This window comes from Antedon mediterranea, chromosome 2, assembly GCF_964355755.1.
Source record: "Antedon mediterranea chromosome 2, ecAntMedi1.1, whole genome shotgun sequence".
Classification (NCBI taxonomy): Eukaryota; Metazoa; Echinodermata; class Crinoidea; order Comatulida; family Antedonidae; genus Antedon; species Antedon mediterranea.
In genome coordinates, this window is record NC_092671.1 from 34,668,309 (window position 1) to 34,687,295 (window position 18,987).

General features: G+C 34.3%; 1 protein-coding gene across 1 annotated transcript in view; it reads right to left on the reverse strand.

Moving 5' to 3' along the window:
* Positions 1 to 18,987, reverse strand: part of LOC140040867 (low-density lipoprotein receptor-related protein 2-like) — a 121,847-nt gene that overhangs the window by 94,538 nt on the left and 8,322 nt on the right. The window contains exons 2-7 of the mRNA XM_072087113.1: positions 6,435 to 6,542; positions 5,295 to 5,411; positions 4,715 to 4,831; positions 3,501 to 3,629; positions 2,903 to 3,022; positions 2,437 to 2,559 (exon numbers count right to left, since the gene is read on the reverse strand). Coding sequence (XP_071943214.1) covers positions 2,437 to 2,559; positions 2,903 to 3,022; positions 3,501 to 3,629; positions 4,715 to 4,831; positions 5,295 to 5,411; positions 6,435 to 6,542 — 714 coding nt within the window. The remainder of the gene's footprint in view (positions 1 to 2,436; positions 2,560 to 2,902; positions 3,023 to 3,500; positions 3,630 to 4,714; positions 4,832 to 5,294; positions 5,412 to 6,434; positions 6,543 to 18,987) is intronic.

Genomic DNA, 18,987 nt, shown 5'->3' on the forward strand with positions numbered 1-18,987 from the left:
TAGGTCTGAAAAAGAGGAAGATTGCGGGCAACAAGTTCCCTACATCCAAAACCCTCACTGTGTTTACATATAAGAACAGACACTCGTACAGATGGGAGGCTTACGTGATAAAAAGAAAATCCTATTGAAGTTCCCAGTAAAGCTCTGTCAACACTATCAAATTTTATGTGACAAAAAAATGTGATGTGCCCATATATGGACATGATGCAATATCACTACCATATTTGGAAATATCACTACCCTATTTTGGAACATCACACTTTTTTTGTCAAACTATTTTGAAAGATTTTATGGTGTGGACAGAGCTTTGGAATAAAGCAGGAAATAGACCATAATTGTTAATAGCAGTGAAACTTCCATTACTTTTGTAATGTATAGTTTGTGTTATGGGAATCAAAAATATTTTATACCATCAAGGCACAAAATCAAAATAAGCAGGACATTGGCCCAACAGCAATATTAATGTTATATATTAATATACAAATATGGATGTTTTAGACTCTTCTATGGATATGAGATACAAAAATATATATATCAGATATACACCAAACATTTTTAAATTGTTTTAATAGTTTATGTTGTTTGGAGCAACAACGAAACATGTTTGCTAATTTTATTATTCCACAGTGACATTGTCCATGACATCACCACTTTGGTGTCAATCAAGGACTTACGAAAGCTGGAAAACTTGAAGATAATAATAATAATTTAGGCTTATATAGTGCATTTACAGTACTAGATGGCACGCTCGCTTCGCTCGCGTACCATCTAGGTCGTGCCCACAGATGGTTCTCGAATACACAGTATTTCCAGTGAGAAAAAAATGGAGATTTCAAATGTACGTACTGCAGGACTATAATACATTGTCGTTTACAGAAACGAATAAATATACACAATGATTTATGTAGTCAACCAAAATTAGCACCCTGGGAATTACTTCCGAGAGAGAAACAAAATGAGTCAAATTTTTTTATTTGGACTCATTTAAACAAACCCAATTTGTGTTTTGTATGTAACATTAGGCCTAAGGGTTGAGGGATGGGGGAAGAAGATAGGTACAAAGAGGAAACATTTTAAAATATATTCCTATCCACTCAGTAACGAAATATTGTTTTTAATGTTTTATAGGCCTATAAATAATATACCACTAAATACAGTAAAACATTTACGATTTAATACTTTGTTAAAACTCTCACTGTCATAGTCGAATGAAATAGTAAAGTACATGTAACGATACACCCTACGACGTTTATATATTTTTAAATTATTAATACAAACGTTGAGAAGCAACTGTCAGTAATAACGTTTATTTATTTGTATATTATATGTTTATAATCTAACAGTAGGGCCTACCCACACTCACAGTAATACAGTTTATTTGTATATTTGTTTATATTATATCTAACAGTACCAACACTCACAGTAAGAAATTTGCGATTCAAATTGCGATCAAAAGTGGTTAATACCTTAACAGTATTGTACAGCATTGCAATACTATTTATGTTTATTCTCCAAGGGGGCCCATAAATCTAAATCTATACCTGTATGGTTAAACCAAATAATTTGGAATGTTCCATTCATCACAAATCAATACATTTGTAAAAACGTATATTACGTGTATCAAAATAGCATTTTTTAAAGAAAATCGGCCTGTCTTCAACATTATGATGCTGTACTCGAACTCTTCAACCGGTTTTCAGCTATTAAAAACAATTATCGCAGGAGGAGATAGGAAAATGCGAAGTGTCCTCGTATTATTGTGTGCGGGTATTTTTCAAATTGACATCCATTAGACAGTGTATACCACGATCGGAAAACACCCCTATTTGGGGCAAATCGTTGAACCTAAATTCGTTTTAATCGTCAATAACTAATTATCGAACTCAATTTAATTAGTAAACAGGGTTACATCAGGTGGTTAAAATCAGTACCGAAAGTACGAACCAACTTTATATACCATCGAGTGAACATTCTAGAAATAACGCACGATTTACCGAATTTTGCCCTTACGTAAATTTATATATAGATTATGCTAAAAGCCTCAATAGGCTTAACAATTCAAAATGAAATGACAGAAAATTAATAAAAAGTTAAAATAATCGGTGAGTAAGTGGCCGAGTGGTTAAGACAGTGGAACCAGACGTAGCCATAACATCGGCAAGTGTTCGAGGCTCACTCGCTCCATGGTTCTGGTGGTAGAACGAGTCTTCTCGGATATAGACTATAAACCGTAGGTCATGTGAACCTAGTACATCTTTCGAGACAAGTAGGGGGGTTACCTCAGTGTACTAGTACATCACGGTAACTGCTTATAACTGGGCCCTCTGGGAGACCTGTCTTTGTCTCAAGAGGTTGCCCAGTATAAATAGAATATTTCAATACAATACAACTGAAATTTACATAGAGTTTTAACAAAAAAACACATCAATTTCTCACCATCTTCAATGCATTTGTTGTCACTGTTTAATGTATAGCCAGATATACAGGAACATGTATATGAACCAGGTGAGTTGACGCAGTGTTGCTCACAAAATCCCCAGCTTTCACACTCATCAAAATCTGTATAAAAAACAAAAAATACAAATAATTATGAGTACAGGATATATTTAAAGGTGAAAACAATGTCATAACCTCTTACAATATGTCTATACTGTAATATATAATCTCGTTCAACATAACCAATCCTTAGGGACACCCTATTCAGTGGACACCTACTTTCATGTGAAATGATGGGAAATATAGACTTGATTTATACCAAATTCTATTAAGGGAACAAATAGATGGGTATTATGAAAAATGCAAATCATATAATAATACTGTAGAACATTATTATTATTATTATTATTAAGAAATGTTAAAAACAATAAAACTTTTTTTAAGCAATAAAATGACTATAACTGACCTATACATGTGGCGTTAGTGGTGGTGTTTAAAGTGTACCCAAGTTGACAGTAGCAAAGACCGCCCTCTGGAGATGAGTGACAACCAACCTGACAGCCGAGTATTCCACAGTTCCTCGAGTCTATAAAAAAAAATAAAATAAAATTTGACCCTTGTTCAACTGAAACATGATCTAACACTAAATGTAAATTTTGTCAGAATGATTCTGTCAATTTTCGTCAGATCAATTTTCCTCAAACTACATACACTTTTTCCTGTTCTGATAAATATAGTTACAAAAAATTGATATAAAACTGAACGGCGCCATCTTCTGTTACATGAAACAAACAAGTGTGAATGTAGCTTTACATTCTTTAAAGCTCTATTTACACTATCAAACTTTATGTGACAAAAACTGTGATGTGCCCATTTTATATGGACATGACGTCGTCATATCACTACCATATTTGGGCACATTACACTTTTGTTACACTTAGTGTAGACAGAGCTCTTAAGAAATAAAACAAAAAAAATAAATAATATAAAAATGATTTTTTTTTGTCCATTATAATGCTTGAATAATATAATGAGTATTTTGTGCAATAAATAACAACAATTACCACAAGGAGATTGTTCATCTTCCCCATCACTGCAGTCTGACTGACCATCACAAAGGTCAGCCAAGTATATACATTTCAGCTCACTATGACACGCCCATTGTCCAGGAAAACATGAAAACCCTGGAATATCTGATGATAATTAAAGGACAAAGTAAAGTAAGGAATGTACAAAATGAATTTATTCTCAAATTATTGTAATCAAGGTATAGTACCTGTACATAATCGACATGTTCTTCCACTAGTATAATACAATTGATAAAATTCGAACTATAAAAATCAATGTTTTCAATGTTTTTACATTGCCATTTCATTATTTAAAACAATTCTCCACTAGAATATTTTCTTATTTTATTTTTATTTTTTATTTTATTTATATTTTTTTTTAAATTCAAATGCATCCAAAAGACATTTCCAGTAATATTACTATCCTCCAAAACGCATAAAATAATAAATTTATTTTTGGCATAGACTTATACTAGCTACTACTTTAATAATAGCCTTCACCTGGACCTTTCTCAGTGCAATGAACCTCAAATAAAATGTTGAAACCCCTTTGGAAATCCTGCCAACACCATAATTATATCTCACCAATCACACTTAGCTAGCTAGTAACAAGACCAAATTTACAGTTAAGTTTGGATCAATCCTGTACAATCGGCCAAAATTTAATTGATTGGTCCTGAGCCTACCTTAGGGGTCATGTAGGTCTGTGTCCAACCAAAGGGCCAGCCCAAATCTTAAGTGTAAATTGGGTCCAAAGTTTTATATAGTAGAGCTGGGAACAAACCATATTTTTCCAACATCACTTTCCGTTGAATGAATAATTATAGATTAAGATCATAATATGTTAGAAACAGTTTAAGGAACAACTCTTCAAAACATGTGATTATGGTAAACTTTAAAAAAGAGAGAGAATAGGCCTAAAAGAAATTGTATTCAAATTAAAATATTTTCTTAGAAGCTGTTGTTATTTGAGAAATAAATCACGAAGTACAGTAGTTTGTATACCAGAAACATGTCTCAATGCAATAAAAAATGTTATTCCTGAAAACAGAATACATTAATTTTTATTCAATGCTTTATCCATATGTACAACTTGATGTTATTATTCACAGACATAGACAGTTGTTTGTTTATCTAGGTAACGATTCATGAAATGAATTGAACCATTGCGGTACATATTAAACTAAATTGTAAGCATAATAAAAACCTACCACAGTGTTTTTCATCTGAAGCATCAGTGCAGTCATCATATCCATCGCATAAGAAGCTATCTGGTATACACAATTTTGAATCACACTTGAACTCTTTCCCGGTACAATTCCGAAATTCTATGACAACAGAAAACAGATATTAATTGTTCAGCTGTTTTTCTCTTCTATGGCGTAATTCTACTGTACTGTATATTATATTCAGTAGAAATAGTTTCTCAGTTTGGATTCGAACCCATGATCTCTAGATCAACAGCCTGGTGCTCATACCTCTAGACCATCAAGCTTGTGCAGCTGATGGCTATGTTTTGAGCTCACAGAGGCAGAAGGCACTGCACAAACATCAAAATAAATTAGCTTTGGATCAGGAAGCTAAGTTAATTGATCCAGTTATTTTGCTCTAGCTGGACGTTAAATCATCACATAGAGAACTTATTAAAATGATATTTCAAAATAAACCTGGTAAAACTAATGTTATCATTTATTTTTTCAAAAACCTGTTCTGTAGTTATCATGAATTGATTTTATTATAATTTTACAGTACAAAAGAATTGCAATATTTTTTATATAGGATTTCACTTACGACAATCAAATTCATCTGAATCGTCAACACAGTCATTTTGACCATCACAACGATATTCAATTCTGATACATTCACCACTAGTGCATGCAAAGCGAGTAGAGCCACACTCTTCTGGGCCTAAACAATAAAAAAAGTGTTTATTATATCCACCATTGCATTGGATCACATTGACCACCTGTGTGCATCATATTTTGTGTAGTAATGAGGACATGATATTGATGACCAAAGGAAAATTGTTAAGCACCTGGAACCTGATGACACTAGAAAATTAGAAAATCCTCAAAACTAGTTAGCTTATCATGAAAACTGAACAACACTGGATATAACAATTACAATTTTTGCATACATTGTATGGTTTGCATAGAATTCTCATAAAAAAAACATTTTATACATCAAAGGTCACTACACAGCCCCAAAAGACCAGTGTGTAGCTTGCAAATTTGCAGGTCAACTATGGCCTTCAAAGCCTTGCTAAACCCAGAAGGACAGCCATGCAGCTCGCTTGTGTATACATTTATTTTTAAATAAAATGTTCAAATACAGTTTATATTTGAATTTATGTAACAGAAACAGGTACTAAAAATACATTTTTTATTGTAACATTTTTAATATAATAGTAGGCCTACGTATATTTGTAGGGTCAAGGTTTAGATATCAATCAGGTATTAGAGAGCTTTTACATTTAAAGAGATGCCCCTCAATTTGCTGTATTAATGCACATGCTATTTGACATATTGGATTTACAACTAAAAATGCAAATTTAAAGTTTGTTCATAAATTCAAATTTCTAAACTCTTCTTTTTCAAAATCAACCACATATTTCAGCCAATTTTAACATAGTGTACAAAACGTTTTGTATCCAGATTTTAAATAAAGTTGCAGTCGCATATGCAAAAGAATCTGGGATGAACTGGTCAAGGATATGGGAAACATTTGGAACACATTATCCATAATAATGAAATAGGGTAGAAACACTGCTTGGGACATCCCTATTTAGGGAAAACTTTCTTGTAGTTTGTACAGCAATTAACTAGGCACAATAATGTACTGTATATATTTAACATTAAAGTATGGCAACCCCTTTATAAGGAGATACTTCATTGCCCCATGGTTTTACTGTAAAACAATTTACACACTTACTGCAGTTCATCTCATCAGAGCCATCTTGGCAATCTGGATTAATGTCACAACGAAGAGTTCTGTTTAAACACTGTCCATCATAACATCGAAACTCATCACTCGTACATGCTAGTAAATAAAAACAAAGGCATTAAAACAATATAGTTCATCAGTATGTTCAGACCACCTTAAAAAAAATGGTATCCTAAAAGAGATCACGTTTAATCGTAAGGATGAAACAGGAATCATACATTCCAATATTGATCTACAATTTTCTCTATGTTTCATAATTGTTTGATTTGCCTTAGTACTAGACTACATACAGTTACATCTCAGCTTTTAAAATGGTTTTATGTTGTGGTTTGTTGTGAAAATTTTAAAATTGTGTAAAATACTGTCAAAATATGTATTAAATCTTGTTTTCGTTTTTCTACAGAAGTGATTAACTATTAAAACTATAAAATTCATATTCAAAGTCTAATTTAATTTTCATTTTTCATATTTTTGGGTGACAATACATCTTTAACTGTACAATTTGTACCCTTTCATTGGTCTCTACTACCCTGGGTATTATACAAACAATTGGTGGCTTTTCTTAACAAATTTAATCTACTTTTAAATAATTAGTCTTGGATAAATAGAAGACCTGAGCAACAGGTTTGTACCAAGTTACACAGAAATAACAATGATTAAAGGAAAACATTTACCGAGACCGAGAAGTCAATGTTTACGTTCAAATAAGGAGTGCATTGAATAAAAGAGAGAACGGGTTTAAACTGCTTTAAATATAAAATAGTACAGCACATAACAAAGAACAGGAAAACATTTGGCGACACTCACTGTTTACCTTGTCATGCCTTGAATAAAAATACACCTACAGATTTTATCTTAAATAAGATATATTATACCATTCTCGCATGCCTTGCACTTTTGAAAACTAAAATATTTTATTGGTTATCCGCAACGAAGTTGCAGGATAACCTCTTGTGATTGTACGAAATCATCATTGGTTATCCGCAACGAAGTTGCAGGATAACCTCTAGACTTGCCCCAAGTCTGTATTATCTTTTTTTTTTATTTATTTGTTTTTATTTCGACCGCGATTTTTGTCTGAAAATACAGACTTGTGAAACACGTATAGAAATCGATTTGCAGACCGCAAACATACGATAAGAATGACGTAGTTATCATACCGTATTTGGCTATATGGGGCGGGCGGTATGTAAATATGGATTTCGAATCAACCAATGATCATTTTGTTTCAAAATGAAAGAGATCGAGTACGTAGGCCTACCAGTGCTTAATGTACGATCGAGACTGTTGAAATATAAAATAGTAATGCCAAGTTGTTTTGTTTATTAATTGTTTAGTCCTTGGCCTAGGCCTCTTTCGTAGGTCCTACTCAACTCGCACGTATGACCTGCCAAATAAAACGCCAATGAAGTAGGCCTACATACCACCGGCACACAACAGGGCTACACCACCACACAGAACAGGACAGGGTCTGGGTGGGAATTAAATCAAAATTATCTCCGCGTAATAAATGATCCATTCAATGTTTGATTTGCGGAGAAGCTAGCCTATCATATATCAAGACGAGTTTTCATGTTTCAAAGATCCCATCAAATGTTTACCAGACTACTAGGCATATAAAATAATTTCTAGCCTTCAGAACTTTCATAAATGTACCCAAGTACACATTGTCTAAACGTAACATAGCGCATGCGCATCATCTTATTTGTTGAGTCTTTGAAATTCTTAAATATGAATATTTAAACGGTGTACGAGAGAGTAGCCAATCGCATGCAGCTGAAACTAGTCAACCGGATAATCGTATGCACCAAGAATTCTTGGTGTCAAACCACGTGACTTGTGCGTGTTTCCCCAGACGGAGTATCCAAAATCAAGTAGTATACGTATGAAACGCCATATGTGCCAAAATATTTATCTTTTAACTAATATTAAGACAAAACTCCGTCTGGAACCCAGACTAGATAACCTCTTGTGATTGTACGAAATCATCATCTTTTTCTTAATCTTCTTTCTTTCTGTATGATTTTTGTGTAACGCTTTTCTCTAAAACTTGCAAACATAACATTTTGTTAACCATGTTAACATTTTGACATTTATGTAACGTCGTCAAGCGAAGCTTTTCATGATGTTTACAATTGCGCAACGTGACGTACGCGCGATTTAACGATTTTCTCGTATTTAACATATGTCGAAAACCAAATAACATTTTAAAGTGAAACTTTCCAAAAGTTTAATTTATATCATGCGCTAACTTTCTGTTGAAAAAAAATTGCGTGTTTTACACAAAGTTACGCGCGCACGCGCATTTAAAATTTCAAAATGGGCAAAATTAATTTATAATCTACTTTCTACGCGTTTCATGTCGTTTTAAGCATGTCAAAAATTCCCAAGCGTGCGCACATTTTTACGTGTGCGGTGCGCACGTAGCATTGAAAACGTATTTTTTTCGCGTGATTTATGTTTTTCCAGCCTTTTCTAGTAATTTTACCAAATTTTAAAAAATTTTGACTTAAAGATACGTCATACGAGCACGTCGAATTGGACAATTTGCGCGCGTTTTTTATGAAAGGGTTAAAAAATTCGTTTAAAATATGCCTTTTTTTAAACAGTCGTAATTTCTAAACTAGACGGTCAAATTTTTGTGGATGACATATTCTGGAAGTAGATGAGTTGTAGATATCGGATCAGGTATTAATATGGCTAACCGGACATTGTGACGTCATCGTATGGCCACGCGAATATAAAATTTAGGATTTTTGTATCTTTCGTCATAGCTCATCACATTGAATAGAGCGCATCTCCACTTATCCGTTTTCCATTTTCACCCCGATTTTGATATTGTCTAGGTCAATCAACTATCTTTCGCATGAGTTAAAAATATTTTAATTTTTTTGACGTCATCATGCTTTAAAATTTAAATCACGTATGGCATCAATTTCATCTTTACAGTAAATTTTAATCTGTTATAGCTCGTAAGAATAAAATGTGATAATCACGATTACAACTTTTTCTGGAAGCTATTGGATTGCAGATACGAAATTATGTAAAAATGTTGCCAATCGGATGGTGTGACGTCATCATATGGCCAGTTAAATAAAAAAGGTCGTATTTTCATCTTTTGCGTCATAATTCATTACATTTAAAAGAGCGCGCATCAATATTTAACGTATTCAAATTTCTTCTACACGCTAATACGTTGTTGCTGAGATAATTTCCTTTCGGAATTGCTAACTTCGCGTTTCATTTTAAAACCGTCAACATGTTAAAAATTGCAATAAATAGCGGGTCCCGTAATTTCACCTATTCTACACTGTATGTGATATGGATACAGATTATACTGTGTATACTATATATGAATTTAAATAATAAAATTCAGCAATAACAACAGATCAAATTCTTCAGTTCAGGTCATAATGCCAACGTGAACACTTCCTTTTGTCCTCAACCTATCCCCTTAATGTTAATGTTGCACCACTTGCGCGGCGGATAACCAAACTCGTCAAAGTGACGAGTTACATGTCTAGTCTTCTTTCTTTCTGTATGATTTTTGTGTAACGCTTTTCTCTAAAACTTGCAAACATAACATTTTGTTAACTATGTTAACATTTTGACATTTATGTAACGTCGTCAAGCGAAGCTTTTCATGATGTTTACAATTGCGCAACGTGACGTACGCGCGATTTAACGATTTTCTGGTATTTAACATATGTCGAAAACCAAATAACATTTTAAAGTGAAACTTTGCAAAAGTTTAATTTATATCATGCGCTAACTTTCTGTTGAAAAAAAATTGCGTGTTTTACACAAAGTTACGCGCGCACGCGCATTTAAAATTTCAAAATGCGCAAAATTAATTTATAATCAACTTTCTACGCGTTTCATGTCGTTTTAAGCATGTCAAAAATTCCCACGCGTGCGCACATTTTTACGTGTGCGGTGCGCACGTAGCATTGAAAACGTATTTTTTCCGCGTGATTTATGTTTTTCCAGCCTTTTCTAGTAATTTTACCAAATTTTAAACAATCTTGACTTAAAGATACGTCATACGAGCACGTCGAATTGGACAATTTGCGCGCGTTTTTTATGAAAAGGTTAAATAATTCGTTTAAAATATGCCTTTTTTAAAACAGTCGTAATTTCTAAACTAGACGGTCAACTTTTAGTGGATGACATATTCTGGAAGTAGATGAGTTGTAGATATCGGATCAGGTATTAATATGGCTAACCGGACATTGTGACGTCATCGTATGGCCACGCGAATATAAAATTTAGGATTTTTGTATCTTTCGTCATAGCTCATCACATTGAATAGAGCGCATCTCCACTTATTCGTTTTCCATTTTCACCCCGATTTTGATATTGTCTAGGTCAATCAACTATCTTTCGCATGAGATAAAAATATTTTAATTTGTTTGACGTCATCATGCCTAAAAATTTTAATCACGTGTGGCATCAATTTCATCTTTACAGTAAATTTTAATCTGTTATAGCTCGTAAGAATAAAATGTGATAATCACGATTAAAACTTTTTCTGGAAGCTATTGGATTGCAGATACGAAATTATGTAAAAATGTTGTCAATCGGATGTTGTGACGTCATCATATGGCCAGTTAAATAAAAAAGGTCGTATTTTCATCTTTTGCGTCATAATTCATTACATTTAAAAGAGCGCGCATCAATATTTCACGTATTCAAATTTATTCTACGCGCTAATACGTTGTTGCTGAGATAATTTCCTTTCGGAATTGCTACCTTCGCGTTTCATTTTAAAACCGTCAACATGTTAAAAATTGCAATAAATAGCGGGTCCCGTAATTTCACCTATTCTACACTGTATGTTACTGTATGTGATATGGATACAGATTATACTGTGTATACTATATATGAATTTAAATAATAAAATTCAGCAATAACAACATATCATATTCTTCAGTTCAGGTCATAATGCCAACGTGAACACTTCCTTTTGTCCTCAACCTATCCCCTTAATGTTAATGTTGCACCACTTGCGCGGCGGATAACCAAACTCGTCAAAGTGACGAGTTACATGTCTAGTTTTTTTAAATATTTTATTCAATCGAAACCAACAGCGATAATTAACGCCACTAACAGGTTTTGATACAAACAAAGCCAGGACTGTTTAAAGCACCTTGATTGGTCCTAACATTGATCAAGGGCTTCTCCCATCCAAGCTCTAACCAGGCTTAACTTCGGTGATCTGACGAGAACCGGTGTTTCAACGTGGTAAAGCCGTATTTTCAATGATACATAGAGAATTGAAACTACTGTGTTGGAGGTACAGTACATGATACAGTGCCTTTTCTACACGTCACCTTGCATTACTGTAACTGGTCAGTTGCCAGGAATCAATGATTTTAAATTGATTTGGTGATTCAAAATCATTGACTTTTAGTATCTTGAGGTTAAGTTTCGAAATTCAAGTATGCAATTTATATATTTATATACAAGAAATTCTATACATCTGAACCGGCCCTTAGTATTTTTCTGCCAAGAACACCTTGGTTAAATAGTGTGTAAATACATTCAAGGCAATAAGGCAAATTCCCAATATACAGTATTAGGTTCAAGAGCATTGAACTTGAAAAAAGAGAATGCTAAATTCAGGTCCAGGATTTGAATTTTTGATGAGGAACTATTGTAAGCTATTGTGATATAACCAACAAATTATAGTTTTAAAAGTTTAGTCGCTTCTTTAGACACCCAGCATTTGACGACCAATCATTTTTAAATGATCTTATCAATATTTTTCAATGAATGCAAACATTTTATTTAAACTATTGTAAAAGTTTAAAACATCTGCAGATCTAAAATTTGATGAGAAAGAAGACTTGAACCTAAACATTTTTAATGGCCTATTATGTACAAATTTAAACATTGGTTCTCACACACGGATGTAACCACGCCACCAGTAATTTGACCAACCACAATGCGATATATCCGAAAAATGTCGCTTGTGATTGGTAATCACTTGCATTGCATCACGTTGATAACCATGGCTTTAAAAGACATTTAGATAACTACAACAAGTCTACAAATATTATGTTCATGATTTCTGAATATTATAAACATGTTAGGGCGCGTTTATACAACACGCTATTACACGCATATTCTACACGCCTACGAGAAGTGTGTTGTATAACAACAAAGAGATTCCGTGTAATGAGATTTTAATTGCAAAAAAGGCTACTTGGCTGAATCCTAAAATTTGGTGGATTCCCGGTCGCCGTTACCGTGTTGGAAGTGTCCTCATGGTATATTTTGACCTCTCGTTAAAACAGGTCGTAATATCAATCATGTCATGCGACGTTGCTAACAAGATTGGGCCCATTTATTGCTGCTTCGCTGCCAGCAATCATCCTACCACGTCTTAAGCGTGGTTCCCACGCACTAGCGACGCAACACAAGGACGTAACGCAACGCAAGTGAATTGACCACCAATCACAATCGATGCTTTATTCGCTTGTGATTGCTAACTGTCTATAACTTCGCTTGTCATTGGTTAAAACGCTTGCGTTGCGTGTACGTCCTTGCGTTACGTTCTAGTGGGAACCAAGCTTTACGCCTAGCTAGCCTAGTGGGGCCAACTCGTAGTGGTAGTAGGCCTCTATCGTTTCCCACTCCAAACAGAATAAAAAATAACATCGCAAAAATGGCATCTTCTTCCATAGTGTATAGATGAAACAATGAAACCCTTAAAATAACTTTTATTAATTTAAATGAACCGAGAACAAAATAAACAACAATGCAAACGTGAACAAATACAATAATGAAAATGGTAAAAACCGCGCGAATACATCGGACAGCGCGGAGGCGACGATGATTGTTGACAACCCAGCCAATTCAAGCGATCAACGATTTGACCTTTTATCCTAGCATGCACTGCGTGTTGATGAAACTTCCGGTATAACACGGTATCGTGATTTCTAGTATAACAGCAAACGTTAAGGTGGGTTGACCTCGGTCCGAACAACACGCTAAAAATTAAAGCCGTGTTCAAATTTAGGGTGTTGTATAAACACGACCTTAGTGTATGTTCAAATCCATGTACTAGGTATGCTTTCGTATCACAAGCAATGTCATATTATAATTAGCGTCGTAATATCATAATAAAGTGTTCAGATTTTCTTAACTAACGCTTTCATTTGAAATTGAAGTTCCACCGATTTGGGGTGAAAATCTGGTATGCAGGAGTAAATTTGATTGGTTAGAGGGAAAAATCGTTGATGCATGAATTTCGTACCCTAAGCCTTGTTAACTAATCTTGTACCTTGAGCTGTCGTAACGACAGAAGATCAGTGTCATAAGAGGTGGCTTCCACTAATCTTTTCCTGGTTCAGACATATGGAGATGTATGCCTCGTACGATATGAAAGCATAAGTCCGTATGTCTGAACAGGCCCTTAATAATACAGTAAAGCCATAAAACCTTTTAAATTAAATAAGAAGTATTTAATTTCAGATTCCAATTTCCACCTTTGCATCTCCAGGCTATTTCTACTGACAGATGTTTACTTGCTCTATTTCAAGATGGAGGTGAAAACACTATTCAATACTCTCACCATAAATTGACCTTCATGGCCATTAAATTTACAAATGGTGATCATCTTTTATATTTATTCCTTCTTTTTGGAGGTCAACTTGCTGAATTTGAAGGTTTTGATGAATTTAACACATTCCTTATGATTTATGGGGATTTATCATCCTAACAAATGTTCAATACTCTATCATGCAGAAATTGCAGTAAAATATTGCAGCAGGGATTGCAAAATAGCATGACTGCATTTCCTGTCTTGACCCCTTCAAACTGAAGTCCATTGGGGTTATTTTACAAATAGGGAGGTTTCGCAACCTTACGAATACGATAACGAAAACGGATACGTCATACATTTGTGAAACTTTTGAGCTGATCCCCATTTCATATTCGTAAAGCGTATTCGTGTTGACAAATATCACCAGTCATATTCGTAACTACAAAACGAGTATAGTTTTTGATTTATTTGCACGTCATTTTGCATTTGAATCAGGAATGATTCATGATTATAATATAATTATAGATTTATTGAAAGTAATTTACTAAAGTAATTTACTAAAATGCCAAGTCAATTTTGATAAATAGCAGTTTTTATTTTTAAACTCCTCACTCGATTTGATGTTGATCACCGTTACGCTAGGCCTAGGCAGTCGAGCACCAAGCAACACGTACCTGAGCTTCGCTCAAATTTACCGCAGTCATATTTTGGACGCGCCTCAATATTTCGTTGCCATGCGAAACAGATTTTTTTATGGCTTACGAAAACGAATACGTGTGCGTGACGTATCCGTTTTCGTTATCGTATTCGTAAGATTGCGAAACCTCTCTATTACCTGTGTCCCAGCACTAATAAATCATTTTATTATATTGTTTTGTTGTGTTTAACTATACATATCATCTGTCACTGTCAAAGCGACATATCATCATCATCATCCGTTACGCTATTCGTCTTGGGTAGACATTGCGTACGCTAATCGTTTCCATGACTCTCTTTCGGTGGTCTGATGGTCTGTCATTATCTTTGCGATCAATGTATTTGCTTTTTTGAGTTCTTTGTTTATGTTTCCTATCTAGGTAGTTTGGCGCTACTGCAGTTTCGCACCACACTGTTATATCTTCGATTTCTTGCTTAATTTTTTTCTCACGCCCACATCATACAATTTTGGGCCATTATGTAACATGTTCCTATGATTTAGCCACCGTTATATTACCTTTATCACAATAAAAAATGCCTTTCAAAACAGCTCCTTTTCCGCGAATACTTCGATCGAACTGTGGCCATTTTAGAATCAGAAAATTGCCAGAAATCAATGCATGTTTTGTTTTCTGTTTTTATTTTTAAACTGCAAAGAGTGGTGGTTTTTATAAAGAACCAGCTGAACATATCAAAACGGCGACGATACAAGTCCGTACATAAAACATTGATAGGAACTATTAATAATATGAATAATAATACTAATAATGAGATATTAATTTAACCTCTATTTCGCCAGCTGAAAACATTTCTTGCCTTTCAAAACTAAATAGGCATATATATGTATTGTTTTGATGTTTTGAAAAGTATTGTTATTTAAAAAAAATTACTTCGTAAGTGGTCGAAACGTATAAACATGTTACATAATATTATGTTGTAAGTGTGAAAAAGGAAAGTTTAGGTGAGAAATCGAAGATACAACTGTGTGGTGCGAAACTGCAGTAGCGCCGGTAGTTTTTGGTCTGCCAACTGGTCTTTTAACTTTTCTAATGGATTCTGTCAACGCTAATTTGGCTGGAGTGTCCATCGGAAGCCTTAGCATATGTTCGGTCCATTTGTATTTTCTTTTCCTTATTATTCCATTTTAGTTCTTTCTTTCTATATAGTTCTATATTTCTAATTGTGTACGGCCACTTAATTTTTATAATTTGTCTTAATAATTTCCTATGGAAACAGTCAATTTCGTCCTCTTGTTTTTTGGTTGTTGTCCATAATTCTGAGTTGTACATGAATATGCTTCTGACGTATACATTGAATAGTCTCATTTTTACTTCTAGTGATAAGTTTTTGCTTGTTAGAATTTCTTTGTAGTTGTTGAAGGCTGATATTGCGAGTTGTTTTCGGCGTTTCATATCGTTATCTGTATCAATTAGCGATCCTAGATATTTACATTTTTTCCACGATTCGTCTCCTTTTCGTTTGATTATATATTCTTCTGTCTTAGTGTTGTTTATGATTAGGTTTCTGCTTTCTAGTTTCTTAGGTATGGTCTTCTTAACTTCTTCGACTTGCGTTTTTGAATTTGTTAACCAGCCGATGTCGTCTGCATATTGTTGATCCATTATGAAGAATGATGGTGGTTGTTGTAGGTTTTCATCATCGTGTTCCAGTGCTCTTGCAAGATAAAGAGTGAAGAGCACTGGACTCAGGCAATCTCCTTGTGGAATAGTACCGATGTTGGTAGTAAAAGATTCACCTACTGTACTACCACATCGTACACTCAGTTTGACGTCTTTTAATAGAAGTGAGACCATATGTAGTTCGTCATCATTCAAGACCTTCTTGAGATCTGTTAAAAGTTTCCCCCTTTTCACCGAATCGAAAGCCTTGCTCATATCCATTAGTAACACTATTGTTTCATAGTCTTCTGAAGTTATCGCCTTCTCTGCTAGTAACCTAACACTGAATACCAGTTCTGTGGTGCTGCGGCCTTTTCTATATGCACATTGGGTTGGGGGTATACATCGGTTGATCTTTTCATTTATTCTTTCAATCATACAGATTGCAATAATTTTTCGAATCATATTTAGCAGGATAACTGGTCTGTAGTTTTCTACCGGTCCGCGCTTTTTTCCGGGCTTCTGTAAGGGTATTAATATGCCCTCATTTAGTTCTTTAGGATAGACTCCCGTTGCTGCAATCTCATTCATAATTTCCGCAATGATTTGTCTTAGTTCTTTAGGACTGTACTTGAGTTGCTCTGCTTTGATTTCATCGGTTCCTATGCTTTTATTATTTTTCAGTTTAGCTATGGCTTTTTCTACTTCTTTTTCATTAAATGGCACGTTCATAGCACTTGGTTCAACGTTTGTTTCAGATTGGTTTTCCTTATTGTAGAATGATTTAAACAACTGTGTTATTTTCTGTGTTGTAAATTCTTCATTACTTGTTATTCCGTCTTCGCCTTCGACTACGATTGGTGCTTTTGGTTTATTTCGTTGCATTTTCCTGATTACTTTATACATTCTATTGGAATTGTCTTTGCTTTCTTCTATCTCTTTGATGTCATTAAGTAGTTGTTTTTCGTGTTGTTCTTTTAGTTTACGGTGGATTTCTTTTAGCATGATGTTCCTTTCTTTCTGTAGTACATGTCTTCTTTCTTTGCATGTCGACGATTTGATTTGTAGTCGTAGAGCTGTTTCTGTTTTTCTGATAGCTTTTCTACTTGTCTATTATCCCTTTTTCTATTAATTGGTGTTTTGAAACCTATAGTGTTTTCTGAAGCCCTCTTACATGTTTTCACGATATTGTTCCACTTCTCTTGTATGTCTGCGGCATTTATTTCCTTTCGTTTGCAATTTAAACTGCGAAGTATTTCATTTTCGTATTGCTCTTTAATATTATCATTTTGAAATTTGTCAAAGTCAAATTTCTTTTTAGTGGTTTTCTTGTACCAGTTTATGTTGAGTTTCGTTATCACTAATCTATGATCCGTTTTAGTTATTAATCCATTGTACGGTCTGGCATCTTCTACAAAACTACGGTGGTCTAATCTCATCATCACATAATCTATTTGGTTCCTTATTGGATTCTTCCTTTTTGAGGTTTTTCGTTCCGGACATTGCCAGGTAGCGATATGTGTTAATTTATGGTTAAAAAATGTATTTATTAAAAACATTTGATTCCTGCATGCAAATTCTAAAAGATGTTCTCCATTGCTGTTTAGTTCCCCCTTTCCGAATTTTCCTATATTTTGTGGGTATACGTTGTGGCCTGTTCCCGTCTTTGCATTATAGTCTCCTAATATCACTAGAATATCTCTCTTATTTACACAGTTTGTTATGTTTTGTAGGTCTTCGTAAAAAATTCTTCTTCGATCCGGGTGTTGCTCGCTTACTTTAAGGGTATTGGCGTACGCGCATATTACAACCATTTCATTATCATACGATTTATTTTCCTGTTTTGTAATTAACATGCATATTCTGTCGCTTATTGGTTTGAATTCGCATTTAAGATTATTGTCTACCATAAATCCTACTCCACCATATCCCGAACCCGGTTCTTTGCCTCCTGCATTAAAGAATTGAAATTTCTTACCGTTTGTTGATTCTACTGTACCATTGTTAGTTTCTCTTCTCTCAAATGTGTTTCTTAGTTTCCTAGTATACTTATCTTATAGTTATCCATATCTGTAGCTATGTTTTCGATTTTGGTTGTGTAGGCCGTAGCGAGACCATTGCAGTTGAGCGTTCCTAGCCTTAGTCAGTCTCCTTGACTTCCCTTCATCGCTATGTGATTTTCATATCAATCGCCTGTACATACCATCTTCCTACTGCCCTGCATATGTGTTTACGGTATCCTATAGACTGCCTAGCAAACGAATGTGTTTCGCTGTTAAAAAAACTTCTTCTGTGCGTTGATTAAAAGTCTTATTTGTTCTTATAATTTCTTATATGTTTAGACAAGAACGACAGACCACAGATTACACCTATAATTGTCATGTACGCGATTAAAAATGCGTGTTGACTATCCTCCGCGAGCGGAGTGGTTGTGCGACATATGATCTTTAAAATTACACAAAATAATACAGTATTAAGGATATCAAGGAAATCCTAAAGCTCTGTCTACATTAATATCAAACTAGTTTGACAAAAAAAGTGTGACTGTGATGTGCCCAAATATGGTAGTGATATGTCCAAATATGAGTGGTATAACATCATCCATATAATGGGCACATCACATTTTGTTGTCACATCAAGTTTAATAGTGTAGAAAGAGCGTAATAAAGCTAATTTA